The sequence below is a fragment of the Miniopterus schreibersii genome (genome assembly GCF_964146895.1).
Source record: "Miniopterus schreibersii genome assembly, chromosome: 2".
Lineage (NCBI taxonomy): Eukaryota > Metazoa > Chordata > Mammalia > Chiroptera > Miniopteridae > Miniopterus > Miniopterus schreibersii.
Genome location: NC_138102.1, coordinates 172,788,092 through 172,804,459, shown reverse-complemented (window position 1 = coordinate 172,804,459; position 16,368 = coordinate 172,788,092). Strand labels below are relative to the sequence as shown.

At 42.5% G+C, this 16,368-nt stretch overlaps 1 protein-coding gene across 5 annotated transcripts in view; it reads right to left on the bottom strand.

Annotated features, from left to right (window-relative positions):
• Window positions 1-16,368, bottom strand: part of NR1H4 (nuclear receptor subfamily 1 group H member 4) — a 59,919-nt gene that overhangs the window by 34,472 nt on the left and 9,079 nt on the right. For 3 of the 5 annotated variants that reach the window (XM_081128163.1, XM_081128165.1, XM_081128164.1), the window contains exon 2: window positions 14,651-14,785. In XM_081128163.1, the coding sequence (XP_080984289.1) occupies window positions 14,651-14,729 (79 nt within the window). In that variant the 5' untranslated portion in view covers window positions 14,730-14,785. Of the gene's footprint in view, window positions 1-6,434; window positions 6,563-14,650; window positions 14,786-16,368 lie in introns of those variants that run through there. The other 2 variants (XM_081128162.1, XM_081128161.1) reach the window with 2 other exon arrangements.

Genomic DNA, 16,368 nt, shown 5'->3' with positions numbered 1-16,368 from the left:
GAAAATAGTCATATCGTTAATATGTAAAGAGCTCTTGCAAACCAGTAAGAAAACGCTCAACATAGAGAACAAACAGGAATTTTTTTTTAAAAAAGAAAAAACAAAAAAGAATATTAGGGGGTGGGAAGCATTCACCATGTAAAACATTTAACATTCCATGGACAAAGGATAAAGGACATGAATGGTCAGCTTTTAGAAATAAAAACACAAGAGTGTTATAAAGATATAAAAATGTGTTCCTTCTTGTCAATAATTAAATTTAAGTGGAAAAAACTACAATAGAAAATAACGCAGTGTTCACCCTTAAATATATAAAGGTTAAAAAAGTTTGACACACACTCTTGAGAAAACAAAATTCTTGGAGGGCAATTTGTCAATACCTTTCAGTATTTAAAACTCAAATACTCTTTTAACCCAACAATCCCCTGCTAGAAAATTCATTTTAAAGATATGCCTGCATCTGAATGAAAACAATGCTTGTGTAAAGTGTTCATTTGCAGCAATTGCAAGCACCATAAATCGAAAATGATTTAAATATCTATCAATAGGAGTCTGGTTAAGTAAACTATATTATGCCCGTACACTGAAATACTACAGTAGATGTGAAATAATAATTTAGATCTAAATGTGCAGATATGGAAAGGTCTCTACAATAGGGTGCTTTTTGAAATAATTAAGCTATAGAATGCTGTGTACATTTATATGAGTATTAGAAAACACTGTGTGTATGTGAGGCGATTTTTTGCACAGTACAAAAGGAACTGGATGATGGCGACTATGGGAGGTGAAATTGTTGCTTTGTTTTCTGGGGTGGGAGATTGCGCAATCTTTTTACTATTTGTAATTTTGCCGTGTATGTGTGTTACTTTAATTACTAGGAAACAGAAGAGAAGCTTTTAAAAAAGAATGCAGTACCTGAAAATAGTCTACCTGGGTTCAAATCCCGGCTCTATTTTATTACTTACTATCTGTGCATGTGGACAGTTTACTTAACATCTTTAAGTCTCAGTTTTCTCTTTATAAAACAGGGTATAATACCTACCTCATTCCGCTGAGGTAAGGATCAAGCAAGATAATGTATGCAAAATGCAAGCGCCCTGCAAACATGTGCACATATAAAGTGCCAGATAAATTATAGCTGCCATCAAAATAGGCATAATCATTATTCCTACTGCCATTATGAAATGAGCCCCTTATCTATAAAACCTCTAGGTAATGGAAATCTATCAGGTTGTGAAACTGCTCCTATTTTCTAGAAACATAAACTATGGCTCTTTAGAAAATAGCGGTGTTTAAATTACACAACACACTAAAAGATTTCATGGACATGAGTGAGATCTAGGAGAGCATACAAATGTGTCTGGTTCTTCAGAGCACAGGCAGGCACCCCTAGACCAAAATTCCATGAGACTTTGAGCAAACTGCTAAAGCTACCGAGAACCCCAGTTTCTGCAGCAGTGGGCTTGGGGTGAAAAGCTCTGTATCCAGGGCTGCTGAAGATTGAGCGAATATAGGTCCACACCTCGTCGGAAACCCTTGGAGTCGCCTGTGTTTTCAAGTTCAGAGTTGCTTGGAGTTTAGGACAGAATGTCGCGCTCTTCCTCCCAGGCTGGTGGGGGCAGAGCTCGGCATCAAACAGCAATTCTTCCCACGGAACGAGTAAAGGTCCTAAATCCCCACATTCACTCAGGTCAGGTTTTTGCCACGAAAGAAGTGTGTGCCACATTTGGAAAAAGTGCTGTTTTCAGAGGGCCTGGAATTTGGAACCGGCAGTTAGGGATTGCGGGCCTACGCGTCTACATGTGTACAACGCTCCTCACGGTGCTCAAGAGATGGTTGTGCTATTATGATCATTCCTGTTACGGTTAGAAATCTTCATTAGAGAGTTCTCCCCGGTGCCAGGCACTTGCATATCTTCTCTATCTTCTCACAAAATCCCCTGAGGTAAGTGACACTGTTACCCCACTTGCAGAGGAGTAGCCTGTGGCATCGGGAACTTGGGCAACTTGACTTCTGCCTACTTGAGTGGCTGAGCTTTGAACGTTGGGAGTCTGACTTCAAAGCCCATGTGCTGAACTGCTTCTCTCTAGGAAAATTTCTGCTGTGTGATGCCGTCGACTGAGCCTGATTTAAAGCCTTCCTCCTTCCCCTCTCTGCACTTGACGTCTTTGGTCCCTCCAGTGCTTCTGCTTTCAGATAACCTACAACCGCGCCTGCAGGGCTCTGCGTGAGCCTCTCTTTCCCAGCCCTTCCCTGAGTGATCCTTGCTGACTCCAGACTTGGGAACTTCCCCACGTGCTGCTTTCTGAGCCTGGCACTTCCCTCAACACAGCCGTCCCCTCTGACCTCTAAATTTCCCTTAAGGATAGTTTCTCTTGGCAGTTTTCCCTGACTCTAAGTCCCTGGGAGTCCTGGCTCTGAATCTGGTTATATGGCACTCACCTTCCCTGCCTGGGCCAACCTTTGCTCATCTGTAAAGAGAAGACTCGGCACTGGATCATCTCACAGTCCTTCTTTATATCTAAGATCTCTATGAGTGTATGACTAATGGTCCACAGGCATCCGGATTCAGGGCTTTTGGACAAGCAAAGTGGCCTACGTGGGTATTTAACGTTTGTTGAAAAGATCGCATTCTGCATTGACCCAGGAAATGATTGAAGGAGCACAAAGTATACAATTTTGGTGCAAACACCAACTTCCCCTCTTTCGTGCTTGACTTAACCATATAAAACCAGCATTGGGCCAGAGCATCTGACAGACACAAGGATTTGTCCAACGACCAAAAAATGGAAGAATATAAAAATATGGAATTGTAACAGAAAAAAAGAAAATATATAAATAAAATCCTGATGTATTCAGTAATTCAATATGACTCATATTTCTGGAGTGAGTAGAATGGAAGAGAAGTCAGCCTTAAAAACAGTCTCATTGGCACGTATATCTATACATTGCATCCTCCAAACCATCTCACCCCCAACCAGCTCTGCATCCCCTCCCCCAAGGGACAGGTTCGCTCCACCAACACTTCCAGGAAAGTTAAGCAACTTGCTGGAGGCCAAACAAGCAGTTAAGGACAGAATCTGGATTCTGCAGAATCCAGGGAAAGGTGTGAGTTTTTTTCCTCACATGACAATTCCAGGGTCTCTGGGCATTGTTTCAACAAAATAAATCTTTTAATAACCAAGAGAAACAATGGAGTCCCAACACAAGTCAGATCATGGTATCAATATCAAATCAACCTCTGCAATCATCTCGATTACAATGGAAAGCTTTCACAAAGACAATTCTACTACATGCAAACAACAAAACATGAGAAGAATATGAGATCAGTACATAATATTTATTAAAGTAACAAATAACGCCTCTATTCCCAAAACATATCTACTTCTAATATTTCACAGTGTCCCCGCCAAATCTCTACAGAGTAGAGACAATAAATATACAGACAACTTACAATAAAACCCCCACCATGGCCAACATATTCCAAAATGGGGTAGAACAACTTCTACTGTGAACTGACTGTGAGACCTTGAACTATGGCCTAGCATTCTTGACTCAGTTTCTTCTGTAAAATGAGGTATTAACACCCAGTCTTGCGATCTCTTAAGGTAGCTCTGGGTATAAAATACAGTCATTGAGGAGAAGTTTTGATCAGTTGCGTGCGATAAAAATATGTTTGTTTCCTGAAGAACCTAGCAAAATCCTGACTCTAAGGACAGTTGATAGTTAATTAGCAATTGTTAATACTTATCCATCTGTTTTGATGACATAAATTGTAGGATACTTTTTCACATGGATACATATATTGAACACTTACTATTTGCCAGACACTGTGCTAGGCTCTGAGGATAAAACGCTAAATAAGACAGATAGACAACAGACAGAAAAGGCCACAGTCTTTCTCGTGTGTGTGTGTGTGTGTGTGTGTGTGTGTGTGTGTGTGTGGTGGGAGGGTGAAATGTCAAAGACTGGGATAAAACCAAGTAAACAAACACAGAATTTTCTGATAGAGCCTAAGCTGTGGAGGGGATAGCGGTAGTAAGTCAAGTTTAGAGTATGCTTCCTGAAAAATTAAATTTATTTCTACTTTAGTATAATTTAAAGGGTAACCCTTTATAATGTAAAAGGATATATATATATATAAAATTTTGAATTTGTGTTTCTTTGGAATCAGTCTATTAAAGAGTTGGAAAATTTGGATTCCTTACTCCAGGAAATTCTACATGAATGGGAGTATGAGAGCTGAGAGAAGAGTTTCTCAACGGGAACACTTGAGTGGACGCAGGGGAGTCTGAGACTCCCGCCAAGGGAAGCTCGAGTCTCCTGGGTAGAGAGACTAGCAGTTCGTAGTTTCTCTAGAGGAGCTCCCCCTACGGGAACTTGGAGGTGCTGGAAGTGTTCTATACCTATCTGCACACTCCACTAACCACATGGAATACAGAGCACTTGAGACAAGGCTAGTGATCACGAAGAAATGAATTCTTCATTTAATTTTAAATGATCGAAATTTTAAATTAAATAGCTACACGGGGCTAATGATACCATATTAGTGCAGCTCTAAGGAGTCCGTGGTCAGAGCCACTGTCTACTTGAACTGTTCCTGTAACAGCAACGGCACCTTCCCACGTTCGCACAGCTTCTGAGCCTGATGAAGGGTCCAGGTTTTCTGTTGTTGTTGTTTTTTAGTTTATCTTTATTGTTGAAAGTATTACAGATGTCCCCTTTTTAAGGTTTTCTCTGGTTTTTCATTTCCGGCACAATGCAGACCACGGTAAATAAATCATGACTGTTTGTTAAAATGTTTCATGAATGGGCAAGTTGCCTTCTCTGCCCCATTTATTTCCTAATTCATGGTCTCTAAGCTGTGCGATACAGCTCATTTGGGGAGCTGTTTGCTTTCCCCGGTGCCGGGCCTTTGTGATGTTGGGGCCTCTCCTCGGCTGGGCAGCCTGCCACCTCCTCTGTGAGGTCTGTCCGAGCTCGCCTGGGTGGAACTAACCTCTCCTAGACTCTGCACACACCTCTACTCCAGCACTTAGAAGCCGGTGACAACCCTTTGGGTTCATTTACAGGCTTATCTTCCACTCTAAACTTGAGGTAAAATGACCTACTGGTTATGACGGTCCTACTGCATGGCCACCTCTGGATTCCACTCACCCACAATTTGCTAGATGTGTGAACTTGGGAAAGGCATTGAACTTCTTTAATCTTCTGTTCCTTCCTCTACAAACTTGGAGTAACAGAGTACACAGGTGACCGGTTGTAGCAGATAGAAACTAAGACCAAGAATGTAAACAGCGTAGTGCCCGACGCAGCATTAACGTTCAACGCGTTTTTTGTCACTGTTGTGGTTAGTCTGTGATCTCTTTGGAGAATTGCATTATACTATGTTTCCTTTTTTTAATTCCTGGCACCTTACACAAAGCCTGACACAGTGTAAGTGTTTAATAAATGTTAAATAGAAATAATAAAAAATTTGCTTCCCCAGCATTCAACTCATTTCCATTTCTAAATATAGTGTCAGTCACTGTTAAACATCACGTTGAAACAAGCTAGAAAGCTGCCAAGTCCATGGTCACAAAAGGTTCAAAATTTTAATTATTGTAAAAAATGATTGGAGTTTCTCTTTTAACTGGAAAATTTAAAAGGAAAGACACTGCTTGAGAAGAATATTAAAACAGGCAAAATATACTGTCTTCATTCTAATCTATGTTTTACTATGATCCGTGTTTTACTGCAGAGAAAACAAATATGCATAGGCCTAAAGCTGAGGTCTTTATTCATCTGATTTTCCATAGACTATTAGGACAAATATGCAGTGAAACTAGTTCCAAAAATAAGAATTTCTCAGTCTCTTTTTATTTTTATCCCTGTAACCCACAGTTTAAAATATATCTTATATCTTGACCTCTGTAAGCACTTATACAAATATATATGTAACTGAAACAAAATTTCAATGAAGCAACACTTATCTCCTTGAGGTGCACACTGACATTTCTATTCCACTCTATTCTTACTCTATTCTACTCTACTTCTCTTCCACCCCATTCCATTATTTTTTAATGCTGGTCACAAGCCACAAAATAGATGTCATGACCCACCACATTAAATAATATACTTTTTATATTTCAAGTGTCCACAGGCATCAATGTTAGAACTGCCTACTGTTTCACTTGAAACAGTGGTGCTAATTTTACATAATATCCCATGAAGAACTTTAGGGGACACATACTTAGAGTTCCTCTCAATGAAATAGTCACCTCTCTAGGACCTTATAACAATCACCCCACCCCAACTTCTCACCCCCAACTGCTGGTTCTGGCTGAGCCATCCTCAGCAGAGATCTGCTGCTGTCACCTCGAATGAAAGTCCCCCACGTTTCCTCAGCCCAGCTGCAGAAGCTTGGCCAAGAGCCCCTGTGAGCAGTGTCCTACCTTTCGCAGGCCTCACGCTCATCATTTCCAGGACGGATCCTGACGACACGCAGCTGTGGCAAGGGCTAATCTGGACTGGATTTTCTAACTCCTGAAACTGCATTACCATTCTTACCTTATCCCAGCAACTGAAAATGAGACTAGGTAAGAAGTGACAGAGGCCAGAGGTTGGGCAGCTTACTGATTAACTTCATTACTGAGCAGAATATTTGTAAATGTTTATGAGAAAAGTCCTCAATGCCAAATTGCCTAGTAAGCTGGAAACCAGTCTCTTAGATAAACATTTTGGGGAGCACTTTCCCCTTAAAGGAATTTTAGACTGTAGATTTCTGTTCAGTTGCTCTAAAAGTGAACCCGGGAAGTCAAATGCCATGCTCTAGGTCTTCTAATTTGTTCCTTTCAAAAGGCTCCAGAATGGTATAGTTTTGTAACATCAGAAAGCATTAAAGTGTGATGCTTAACAGTGTGAGGCCAATTGATCTAGATTTATATCCAGTGTTACGGGGGAATTGTGTGCCCCCCTAAAGTAATATGAAGTTCTAGCCCCAGTCCCCCAGCAGATGACATTATTTAGAGACAGGGTCTTTATAGAGGTAATCAAGTTAAAGGGAGATCATTAGATTGGTTTCTAATCCCATAGGACTGGTGTCCTTATATTAAATGGAAATTTGGACACCGAGACAGACACACATTGAGAGAAGACATTGTGAAGACACACATGGGTAAACACAGTCATCCACCAACCAACGCTCTCCAGGGCCCTCCAAGGTCAGAAACATAGATTCTTCCCTCACAGCCTTCAGAAGGAACCAACCCTGCCAGTACCTTGATTTTGCATTTCTTGCCTCCAGTCCGGTGAAACAATACATATCTGTTATTTAAGCCACTCAGTAGGTGGTACAGCTTTAACAAACTAATACCTTCAGGCTCTCTTGGCATTCACTGGCTCTGTGGACCATGGACAAATTCCTGAACCATGTTCTGCCTCAGTTTCCTGAGAATCACACAACCTCATAGAATTATTATGGGAATTAAATAAAATAATATTTATAGAATGCTCAGCACAATGGGTGGCTGTCCATCTTCATTGTATTGATGATATGATTACTCAGCTTTGGACTCATGTTTTAGGGTGGCTTGCATATTGAGTAGGAATAATTTCTGCAGCAGAACTGGTGGATTTCAAGCTGCAACTGTGGGTTATGTTTTAGAAGAGAGGGCTTTAGACTAGGACTCGGTAGGTCCAGGGCGGAGCTCAGCATAGTGCAAGCGGACGCGCCGTATAACCTTAGGCCAGTCTCTCAGCTTCTGCGAGCCACATTTGTCTACATCAACAGATGGTAAACCACAGATAATTCCTGCCCTACTTCCCTCCTACACCTGTTGTGAAGATAAAGAGGCACAATAAATATGAAAGCAGTTTTAAAAGGCAAACGTGATCTATATAAATGTAGTAATTGTTGCTAAGATGCCTCTACAACCTGTACAAGTTGGAGCGGTTTCACACGCTTTATCTCACCGGGTCCTTACGTGCCCTCTTTGAGGAAGGTGTTGTCTATGATATCCACTCCCTTTTACCCTATTTTACAGACTCAGAAAGGCAACTCAGTGAAGTTCAGCCATCTGTCTAAAGTCACCCGTTGTTAAGGGATTAAACTGAAACATTAACCAAGGTCCTCTGACTCAAGCCCCCAAGGCTGAACAACTGAAGCAGGCTTGTGATAATTTCTGAGAAAGAAGAAGGAGTGATGGTCCGTGGGTGGACCGCAGCTTGGATTGCTCAACGAGGGTCACCACTTGCAATGCTCTCCTCCATCCTCGGTTTCCTTCTGACCTCAGTCTCCTCTCCTCAGTACCCAAGAGCTATCCTTGCCTGGAGAGGGCCTGAGGTGGAAGAGCTGCCCGAAGGACATGAACCAGGACAAACTACCTCTGAATTTTTTATTTCAAGAATTCTGTACTGAGTTTTTCACTGGTCAAAACTCAGAAACTGTCTGTTACCCTCAGAAACTGCTATCCAAAAAATAAAAATAAAAAAGCAGGATAATTTAGCTGATCTAAGAAACCTTTGCTGCTGAGTGAAATCCACACAAGATGTTTTCATAATAAGATTGATCGGATCTCTGCTTTTCTCAGTGATGACCAATTGCCTCGTGTTACTTTTTTTTCTAAAAATACATTTTTCCCTCTGCAGTTCCGTGCTGCCTGAAAGAGTACCCACTAGCCATATACGGCTATTTAAACTAATGTAAATTAAATATATTAGAATCAATTCTTCAGTTACACTAGTCACATTTTAAGTGTTCAACAGCCACATGTGGATAGTGGCTACTGCATTGGACAAAGTAGATCTAGTACATTTTCATCGGACAGTTCTATCAGAACTTCTAGAAAGTTCTACCAGACAGCACTGCTGTAGTTGGGACTTGAGAGCAATGTGAATGCTACACCAATCATGGCAAGTGGGGGCATCAGCAATGAAGCTATAAAAAGGGGTGGGGGGAGTCCCAGAGTAAATGTCGGCGATGTTTTTCTGAGAACTATCCTTGACATGAGACTTGGTCAACAGACTTAGAGTGACACAATCTTATTGGAAAGACTTTCTTCACTGAGGTGGACGGGAGTATTCTGTGAGCCTGGATCCTTAATCATTCAATTCTGATTCCTTGTTCAGATTATATTTTGGTTGCCCACTGACTTCCTATGGAACCTTAAACAGATTCTTTAACACCTTTAAATCTCCATTTTCTCACCAGTAAAAGGGGAAGAGTAATGGTATCTACCCCATAAGAGTGCTGTGAGAATTAATATTCATGGCAAATAGTTATATAGAGTACTTATGATGGGCCAGGCAGTCTTCTGAGTGCTTTAATAAATAAGGCAAGTATCTTGCACAAAGTTAAGGAATCTACCTCAAGCCACATACTCGTAAGCAGCAGAGATGGAATTGAATTCGGGAAGTCTGTCTGCTAAGAAATCTAAAATGTACTTAGCATGACACCCAACAGGTAGAAAGCACTTGGGGATTGGCAGCTGTTATCATGATCACAATTCTTCTTATCACTGTAAATTATGAATTTGCAATACATTTACAGGTTGACTGATTTTATAGTCAACCTTCCTCGGCTTGGCTATGCTGAGTGCCCCTGAGATATCTTCCTTAGTCTGCAAGGTTGAGAGGCAGGCCCTGGGCAATAATGGATTCACCCATCAGCTGGCCACCTTGTCGATCACTCTTTGTCTCACCGTATGCCTTTTACAAGCTCTGCAAGCCCTATCTAAAAAAGGCAGTGATCTATTTTATAATAAGGAAAAGCTCTTTAGATATTTCTTTTCTTTCACCCATTTCTTAACTTCACTAACAAAGATGACCAGATCTGAGATTCCTGGGAGAGCAAAAATCAAAGCCGTGGTGAATTAATACAAATCCTAGAGACTGCTTACATGCGCGGAAGAAATGTGAATAAGAAATATTTAAATTATGCTCAAACAAAACTCCACTGTGTATGGTATCTTTCCATCTTCTGGACACTTTCGGCTTTGATTCACCCGTCAACTCAGGACTGCATGCGCTTGAGTTAAACGCAATGAGATAAAAAAAAGAATGCCTGAACTCAGTTGTCAGAAAGAGCCCACAAAGCTGCATCTCAAGGTCTTTAATTGTATTCTAAAACATCTGGCTGGTTCTATAACCCCAGAAAGAGTCTTTTCATTTAAGCAAAAGACAGGCAAAAACCATATTCCAATAAAAATAAAGCTACCCAAAGAAAATAGGCATAAAGAGCTGACAGAAACTTAAAGTGATGAAAAATAGCTAAGGGAAGTGAAATCCGAGTGCAGAGGATTGTATGGGATATGCCTCCTGCCACTTGCTGGGCCTCGTTTAGACTGGGGCTTTAAAACGACTTAGATACAATAACAAGATGATTTAAAAATGTGGCCTTCATAGCTGCTGTTAGCAATGCTACAACAGACATGAGAGCATGTGTTTGCTTCCTCAGGGCACCCAGGCATTTATTTCCATACTGTTCGTTTCTGTCGGCTCCTTGAAAATTCTTTGCACTCCACAATGTTAAGATAAACAGGACTTCCTCCCTTTAATGAGTAGAGTGGTGTCTATCACTTCAACAATTTAAGTAATAGCTACACATCAAGCCCTGGACTAATTATACTGTTTTATGATGCCTTGAAGTTTACAGAACACTTTCCCACACAGCCATTCAGTCGTCCCAAAAAGCTGGGGAGTAGATGTCATTGATTATCCCCATTTTATAGGGGAGAAAACTGAAGTTCAGAGACTCTGAGTCTCAGTTGCCTCTGAGACTCTATATGTTTCCATTTCATTGCTTATTTCTCACTCACGTTCTGTGAACTTCTCCCATTATCGCTGAGCTGAGGCGAACTGGACTCATTGCACTGAGAGCACCTGGTGGGAGATGGTACCTTCTCCTGCTTAGCCCGTGCTATGGTTAGAATGCTTTTCTACGTGACTTAGTCTGAAATTCTGTGATTTTTTCAAGTTCTTAAGCCACAGTTTGCTAAAAGAACACATAGATTTTAACTAACATGCTACTTCCTGCCCTACTCACTATGTCAAACCTTGGGAAGCTGTGGACTTTGTCATTATTCCCTTTTATTATGCACTAATTACATGAAGAGCCTGCCTCCTCATTCACCGCAGGTCTTCCTTAACCCGCGGAATTAATCTTTGACCAAGTTTCCTGGCTTGCAGGATCTCCCAGAGGAAAGGAGATGTAACTCTGTTAGGTCACCATGTCCTTCCATTCTGAGGCCCGTGTGGATTGAATTACTCATGAGCTAGATTCCCATCTGGGTTTATCGGGGATGTGTGGCAATGGGATAAATGAAAGGACCTCACGAGGTGATTCCAGCCCCATTTTCGTAATTTTGTTCTGTCCAAGCTTCTTTTCTTCTTTTCTCAAGGACCAGCCTAAGAAAACTGAACTATAGAGCAAATCTGTACCCCACCCCGAATCTTGGCCTTCCTTTGAGTATTGCAGCTGATTGGGGGTTGGGGGTCGAATCCCATTATACTGTGTGACAGACCCATCTGGTGTCACATGCTTTGGCCCACGTCTCATTTCACCTGGAGCTGCAGCAGATAATGCTGGCAGACTCACCTCATGTTGACAGCATGTCATTTCAAGAACACGCCACACATCTTTTTGCTTTCTGTCCCAAACTCCTTTAATACCTCCACAGACTACTTGGCCCTGTTCCAATGGGAGTGGCAAAAAGCACAGCCCAGAATACTAGTGACTTAATGCCCCCAGGGGCCACCCTCAACCAACTGGAGCCCGAGGTCAGTGAGTAAGTGGCCCAGTCCCCAGTTCCTCAGTGGACAATTCTCTACACTCCCCCCAGTGGACTCAAGCTCTCCTTGCCCATAGCAATGATCTTCATAACTCCTCTTAGTGGTTTTCCCTCCTTCCCTGTCTCATGGCCCCAGGCCTTTGCTTCAACTCCCTGGGAACACCTCTCACATAAACTGCCCACACATAAGTCCTGGTTTTGGGCTCTGCTTTTCCAGATAACCATTTATAGACAACGGTCCTAGAAGTCCAAGCCTAATAATCTTCTCCAACAAGTGCTAGTTAATGGAAATGCAGGGTCCAGAGTCAGTTCTCTAGACTCTTCCTACTGCCCTAAATAAAAATGAGAAGACAAGGGCCTTCCAAGTCCATTCTAGACTTTGGGCCTTTGCATTTGCTATATCTTCCACCCGGAATGCTGTCCTTGGCTTGTCTTTTGGTCTCAGCTCAGCTCGTTAACTCCCAGGAACACTTCTCTGACCACACCGCTTAGAGCAGCCCTATTCTTCAAGTTGCTATGACATCACCCTGGTTTGTTGTTTCCATAGCTCTTACCACTACCTGATATCATCTTGTTTATTTATTTGCATGCTTCCTGTGAGTCTATCCTTCACGAGCCACTTGCCTGTCTCGTTTCCTGCTTTATTACAACATCCAGTATATAGTCAGTGCTCAGCGTTCGGACGGAAGAAACGATAGCTATCCATGTGCCGTAACATAAACTTCACTTGCCCTTGTTGTAACAACAGGACTGCTGCTTCTGATCCCACAGTTAGTCCACTGGAAAAGAGTTTAGCTCTCTGGCCAGTTTAGCCCATGAGTTAATACTCTGAATCTCCAGGATAGCTCAAGGTCCAAGAGTGGTGGGTTGGGCGCTGTGGGTTACTCATCCAGGGCCCACCGTCTTTTCCCCGCGGCTCTGCATCCTAAGCTCAGGGCGTGAGGGCCATAGAATCCATCGAGGTCATGAGGACACAAAAGAAGGTGAGCAGAAGGAGTGAGGGAACCAGAATGCAAGTCTTCGCCCTACTTTGGATCCCTTAGCTCAGGTGTGCAGAGTAGAGTGAGGCCGAGGCCCTGGGGGAAAGAGAGGTGGGAAAAATGCTTTGACCTGGCTCTAGAACTTAACCGGGAAAGGAAACGAGAGTCCCAGCGGTCGCACGTGGTCCAGGCTAGGTTACCAGGAGAGGAGGCCAGGGGAAGGTTTAAAGAAGCCGCGGGGGGAATAACTGCCTTGCACTGTAGCTTATGCGTCTTGTGCTCTCCGGTCTGAGAAACCTTAAATGAAGGGGTGGGCAGCTGGAGGGGAATGTTGTCCAGCAAAGGAGAGATGAGGGACAGCAGCCGTGAGCGAGTGGGGGGCTCCCTCGGGAGCTCTTCCCGATGCCCAAAGCTCACGGCGCCTTCGGGGGCTCTCTCCTCACGTCCTCGCACCTCGTGGCTGCCAGGCCCGCCTTCAACCCGATGAGCTTGCTTGGAGATCTTAACATGCAATCATAATTCGGAGCAGAAAATGGAGTTTTTATGTGGGGGGAAACAGCCCCGAAGTGGAGCTTTCCTTAGTCTGTGATCTGTGTACCTGCAGTGTTAACTATCCTGCGCGTTCTGATTGGTAGGGCACAGATTATAAAGATGTCTGTACACTGATTATTTTAATGACTTGTAGGAGAGGCCAGAAGCAAATGATCAAGTAGCTGGACATGGAGGGAGGGCCCGTTGCCTTGAGTGGATATAAAATGCAGCAAGTATGTCCAAGAGCTGGCATTTCATAAATAATTACTGCTGCCTTTGGCCTCTCTGAATTACCAATAAACATCTCTTATTTTCCATAACCTCTTTTCTCCTTCCTTCTATTATTTATGACTTGATTCTTATTTATCAAGTGCATACTAGGATTAATAAAATATCATCACTGCCCTTAAATGCTCTTATACTGTATGGGGGCTTGTAGGCATGTAAATAGGGGATACACATAAGGACCTCTCCTTGGAAAGAACCCGATAGACCATCACACACCAAGGTGCTAATGGCTGGTATGTAATAGCATAAGCTATTGACATCTCCTGGGATGTCTGCAAATAGGGGATCATGCCTTCAAACACCGACTTTTGTGGAATTTCAAGGGTTTGCATTTTCACTATCGTTGTCCACCATGGTCCCTATGTTAGTGTAGAGTGAATAACTGGGGACATCCAAGCTTTCTTAGCAGGGCTATTATGCAAAAAGGAATTATTCTAAGAGTGGTACAACGTTCCCCTGCCCCACCCAAAATTTACCCTGGCTCACTCTGCTGATATTCCCAATTAAAACTCTTTATAATGAGATTTTTTTCATAAATGCATAAAGTGGAGCAATATATCATTTTATGGTACCATCTAGTTACAGATCTACTGGGAACAAGTTAGTACAATTTGTCCTCAAGCCAGTTTCAATGACTAATCCTGGTGCTGTGCCATATATCCCCCAACACCGGAAGGATGGTGGGTAGGAAACCTACCCAGAGCTATAACCTAAGGAAGCTCAGCCTTTGACAGGTATAATATTAAACCATAAGAATCATGACTTCATGCTGCAATAAGATCAGACTCAGCCCTAGAGCAGGAATCCGTTTCTGCTCCCAGCTCTGTTAATTATCTAGCCTCGTGGCCTTGGACAAGTCACAAAGCCTTGCTGTCCTCATCTGTAAAAGGGAAGACTATTAGGTTCAATAAATCCAAGGTTCTACCTACCTCTCACCTTGATTAGTAGCTAACGTTTACTGAGTACTTAGAAAGAACAAAACCATTTTCTGGACTCTGTGGCACTCATCATCTAAGCTTTGTTCTCATGCATTTCAAAATTGTAGTTTGTTTCAGAGAGCTTGCGATGAACTGGACAACTTACCAAATAAATTGTCAGAAAGAGAAAATTCGTCCGCGGCAGGTAAGTGGGAGTGTTGGATGAGATTCATTTTTGATCCCATCCAAACGTGTCTACTTGAGAATGCACCTCTGTTATGGTGGTCTTCAAAAAATCACCCTGAAAGGCAAATAAAAAGAGAGTTTGGGGAACAGTCGGGAGATGGTTGAGAGAGAGAGGGAGGGAGAGCGCAAGCTAATTTACAAAACAGGGAATGGCTCCCTTTTGGCGTTTTGCCAAGGCCTTTCTGTCTGCATTTGTTCCCAATAGTTATCACTTTTACACCTAATTTGGACTTATCAATGTCCATGGTATATACTCTCTAATTTATCTGGGAAGACACCATATGTTTTCATTCAAATTTTAACAGGAGAGTTGGGCAAAGCATGATGACATTTTGGTTGTCTCTATTTCTTTTACATATAGAAAAAAAAACCCAGAAATAAATTTAAGGGCCTTGATTTAAAATGGGATGAATCAATGATTTATTATCTTAAATTTTATTCTAAACTTAAACAGGTTTATGCACAGACACAAAAGTACCTTAAGACCACTTTCTACTGGAATTTTCTTAAGTTGAGTAGGCACTATGTCAGCAAGTCAAAAATTTAGGAAGGATTCCCCAAGATCTTTATCTTTGCATTTAGAGAAAAGCTAAGGGATTTGCATTTTCACTCTCATATATTTATTTGGGATAAAAAGAAGTTATGATAAACTGAAAAATAATGGTAAATCTCGCCAAGATGTCTGAAGTTTCATCCTGAGGAGATGTCCAGAATTCATCCCAGAGCCCAAGAGCAGCAGTGTTTGCTTTTAGTTATTTCTCTGGTCCATTCTTCCTTCCTTCCTTCCTCCCTCCCTTCCCGTATGTCTTCTACCTCCCTGAGAAAGTAATTTGAAAGGTCCAATAATGAAAAGGTGACTAAGATCTACCCTTCCTGCAGACATTTCATTATGATAAGCAATACAAGGGTACATCTGAATTGATGAGAAAACACCAGGGAGGTTGAAGAATTTAGTTAAGAGAGAGAGGCCCTCTGGAAGGATACAAACTGTGCCCGCTGTGGGAATGCAGGCATCTCTGGGTCCATCTGGTGTCATTTGGCATGGGACAGTCCTACCAAAGTCTACCATCCAGTAAGCCAAAAGACTTGTTGGGAGAAAGCTCATTCTAAAGTCAGAGGGAGCCAGGAACCATGACTTTCACCCCAAAGCAACACCACAGTCATGAGGGGAATGTGTGCACCTCAGTGTAGCACAGGGTTTGACCAACCTGTGCGAGGTTCAAGAGGCCTTTGGGCCACCCTGGTGTGAAAAGGGAGAAAGCCACAAATAAAAATGAAGCTTGGAAACACTGCCGTGTAAGGTAGGCCTTTCTAACAGAACACAATAAGCAAGAGAGAGCTCATTTCAACTCCACCCTCACCCTCAAACAACTCTGCCACATATCACAGTGGAACTTTGACCCTGAGTCCTGTCAGGGTCATTCTGGGGCAATTGTAAAAGAGCAGCAGCAGCTGAGGTATCGCCATGACCCGTGGACAATGCCCAGCAGAGGAGCTGTGACCACTGGCTGGATGCTGGTCTCTCCAATGTACACAAAGCGTAGTAGAAGTGGCCAGAGCGGCTTGATTATGAACAAACATGAAGAGACCCCCAGGCGTTCCTGAAATCCTTGGAGGCGGGAGGACTCTGGTAGGGAG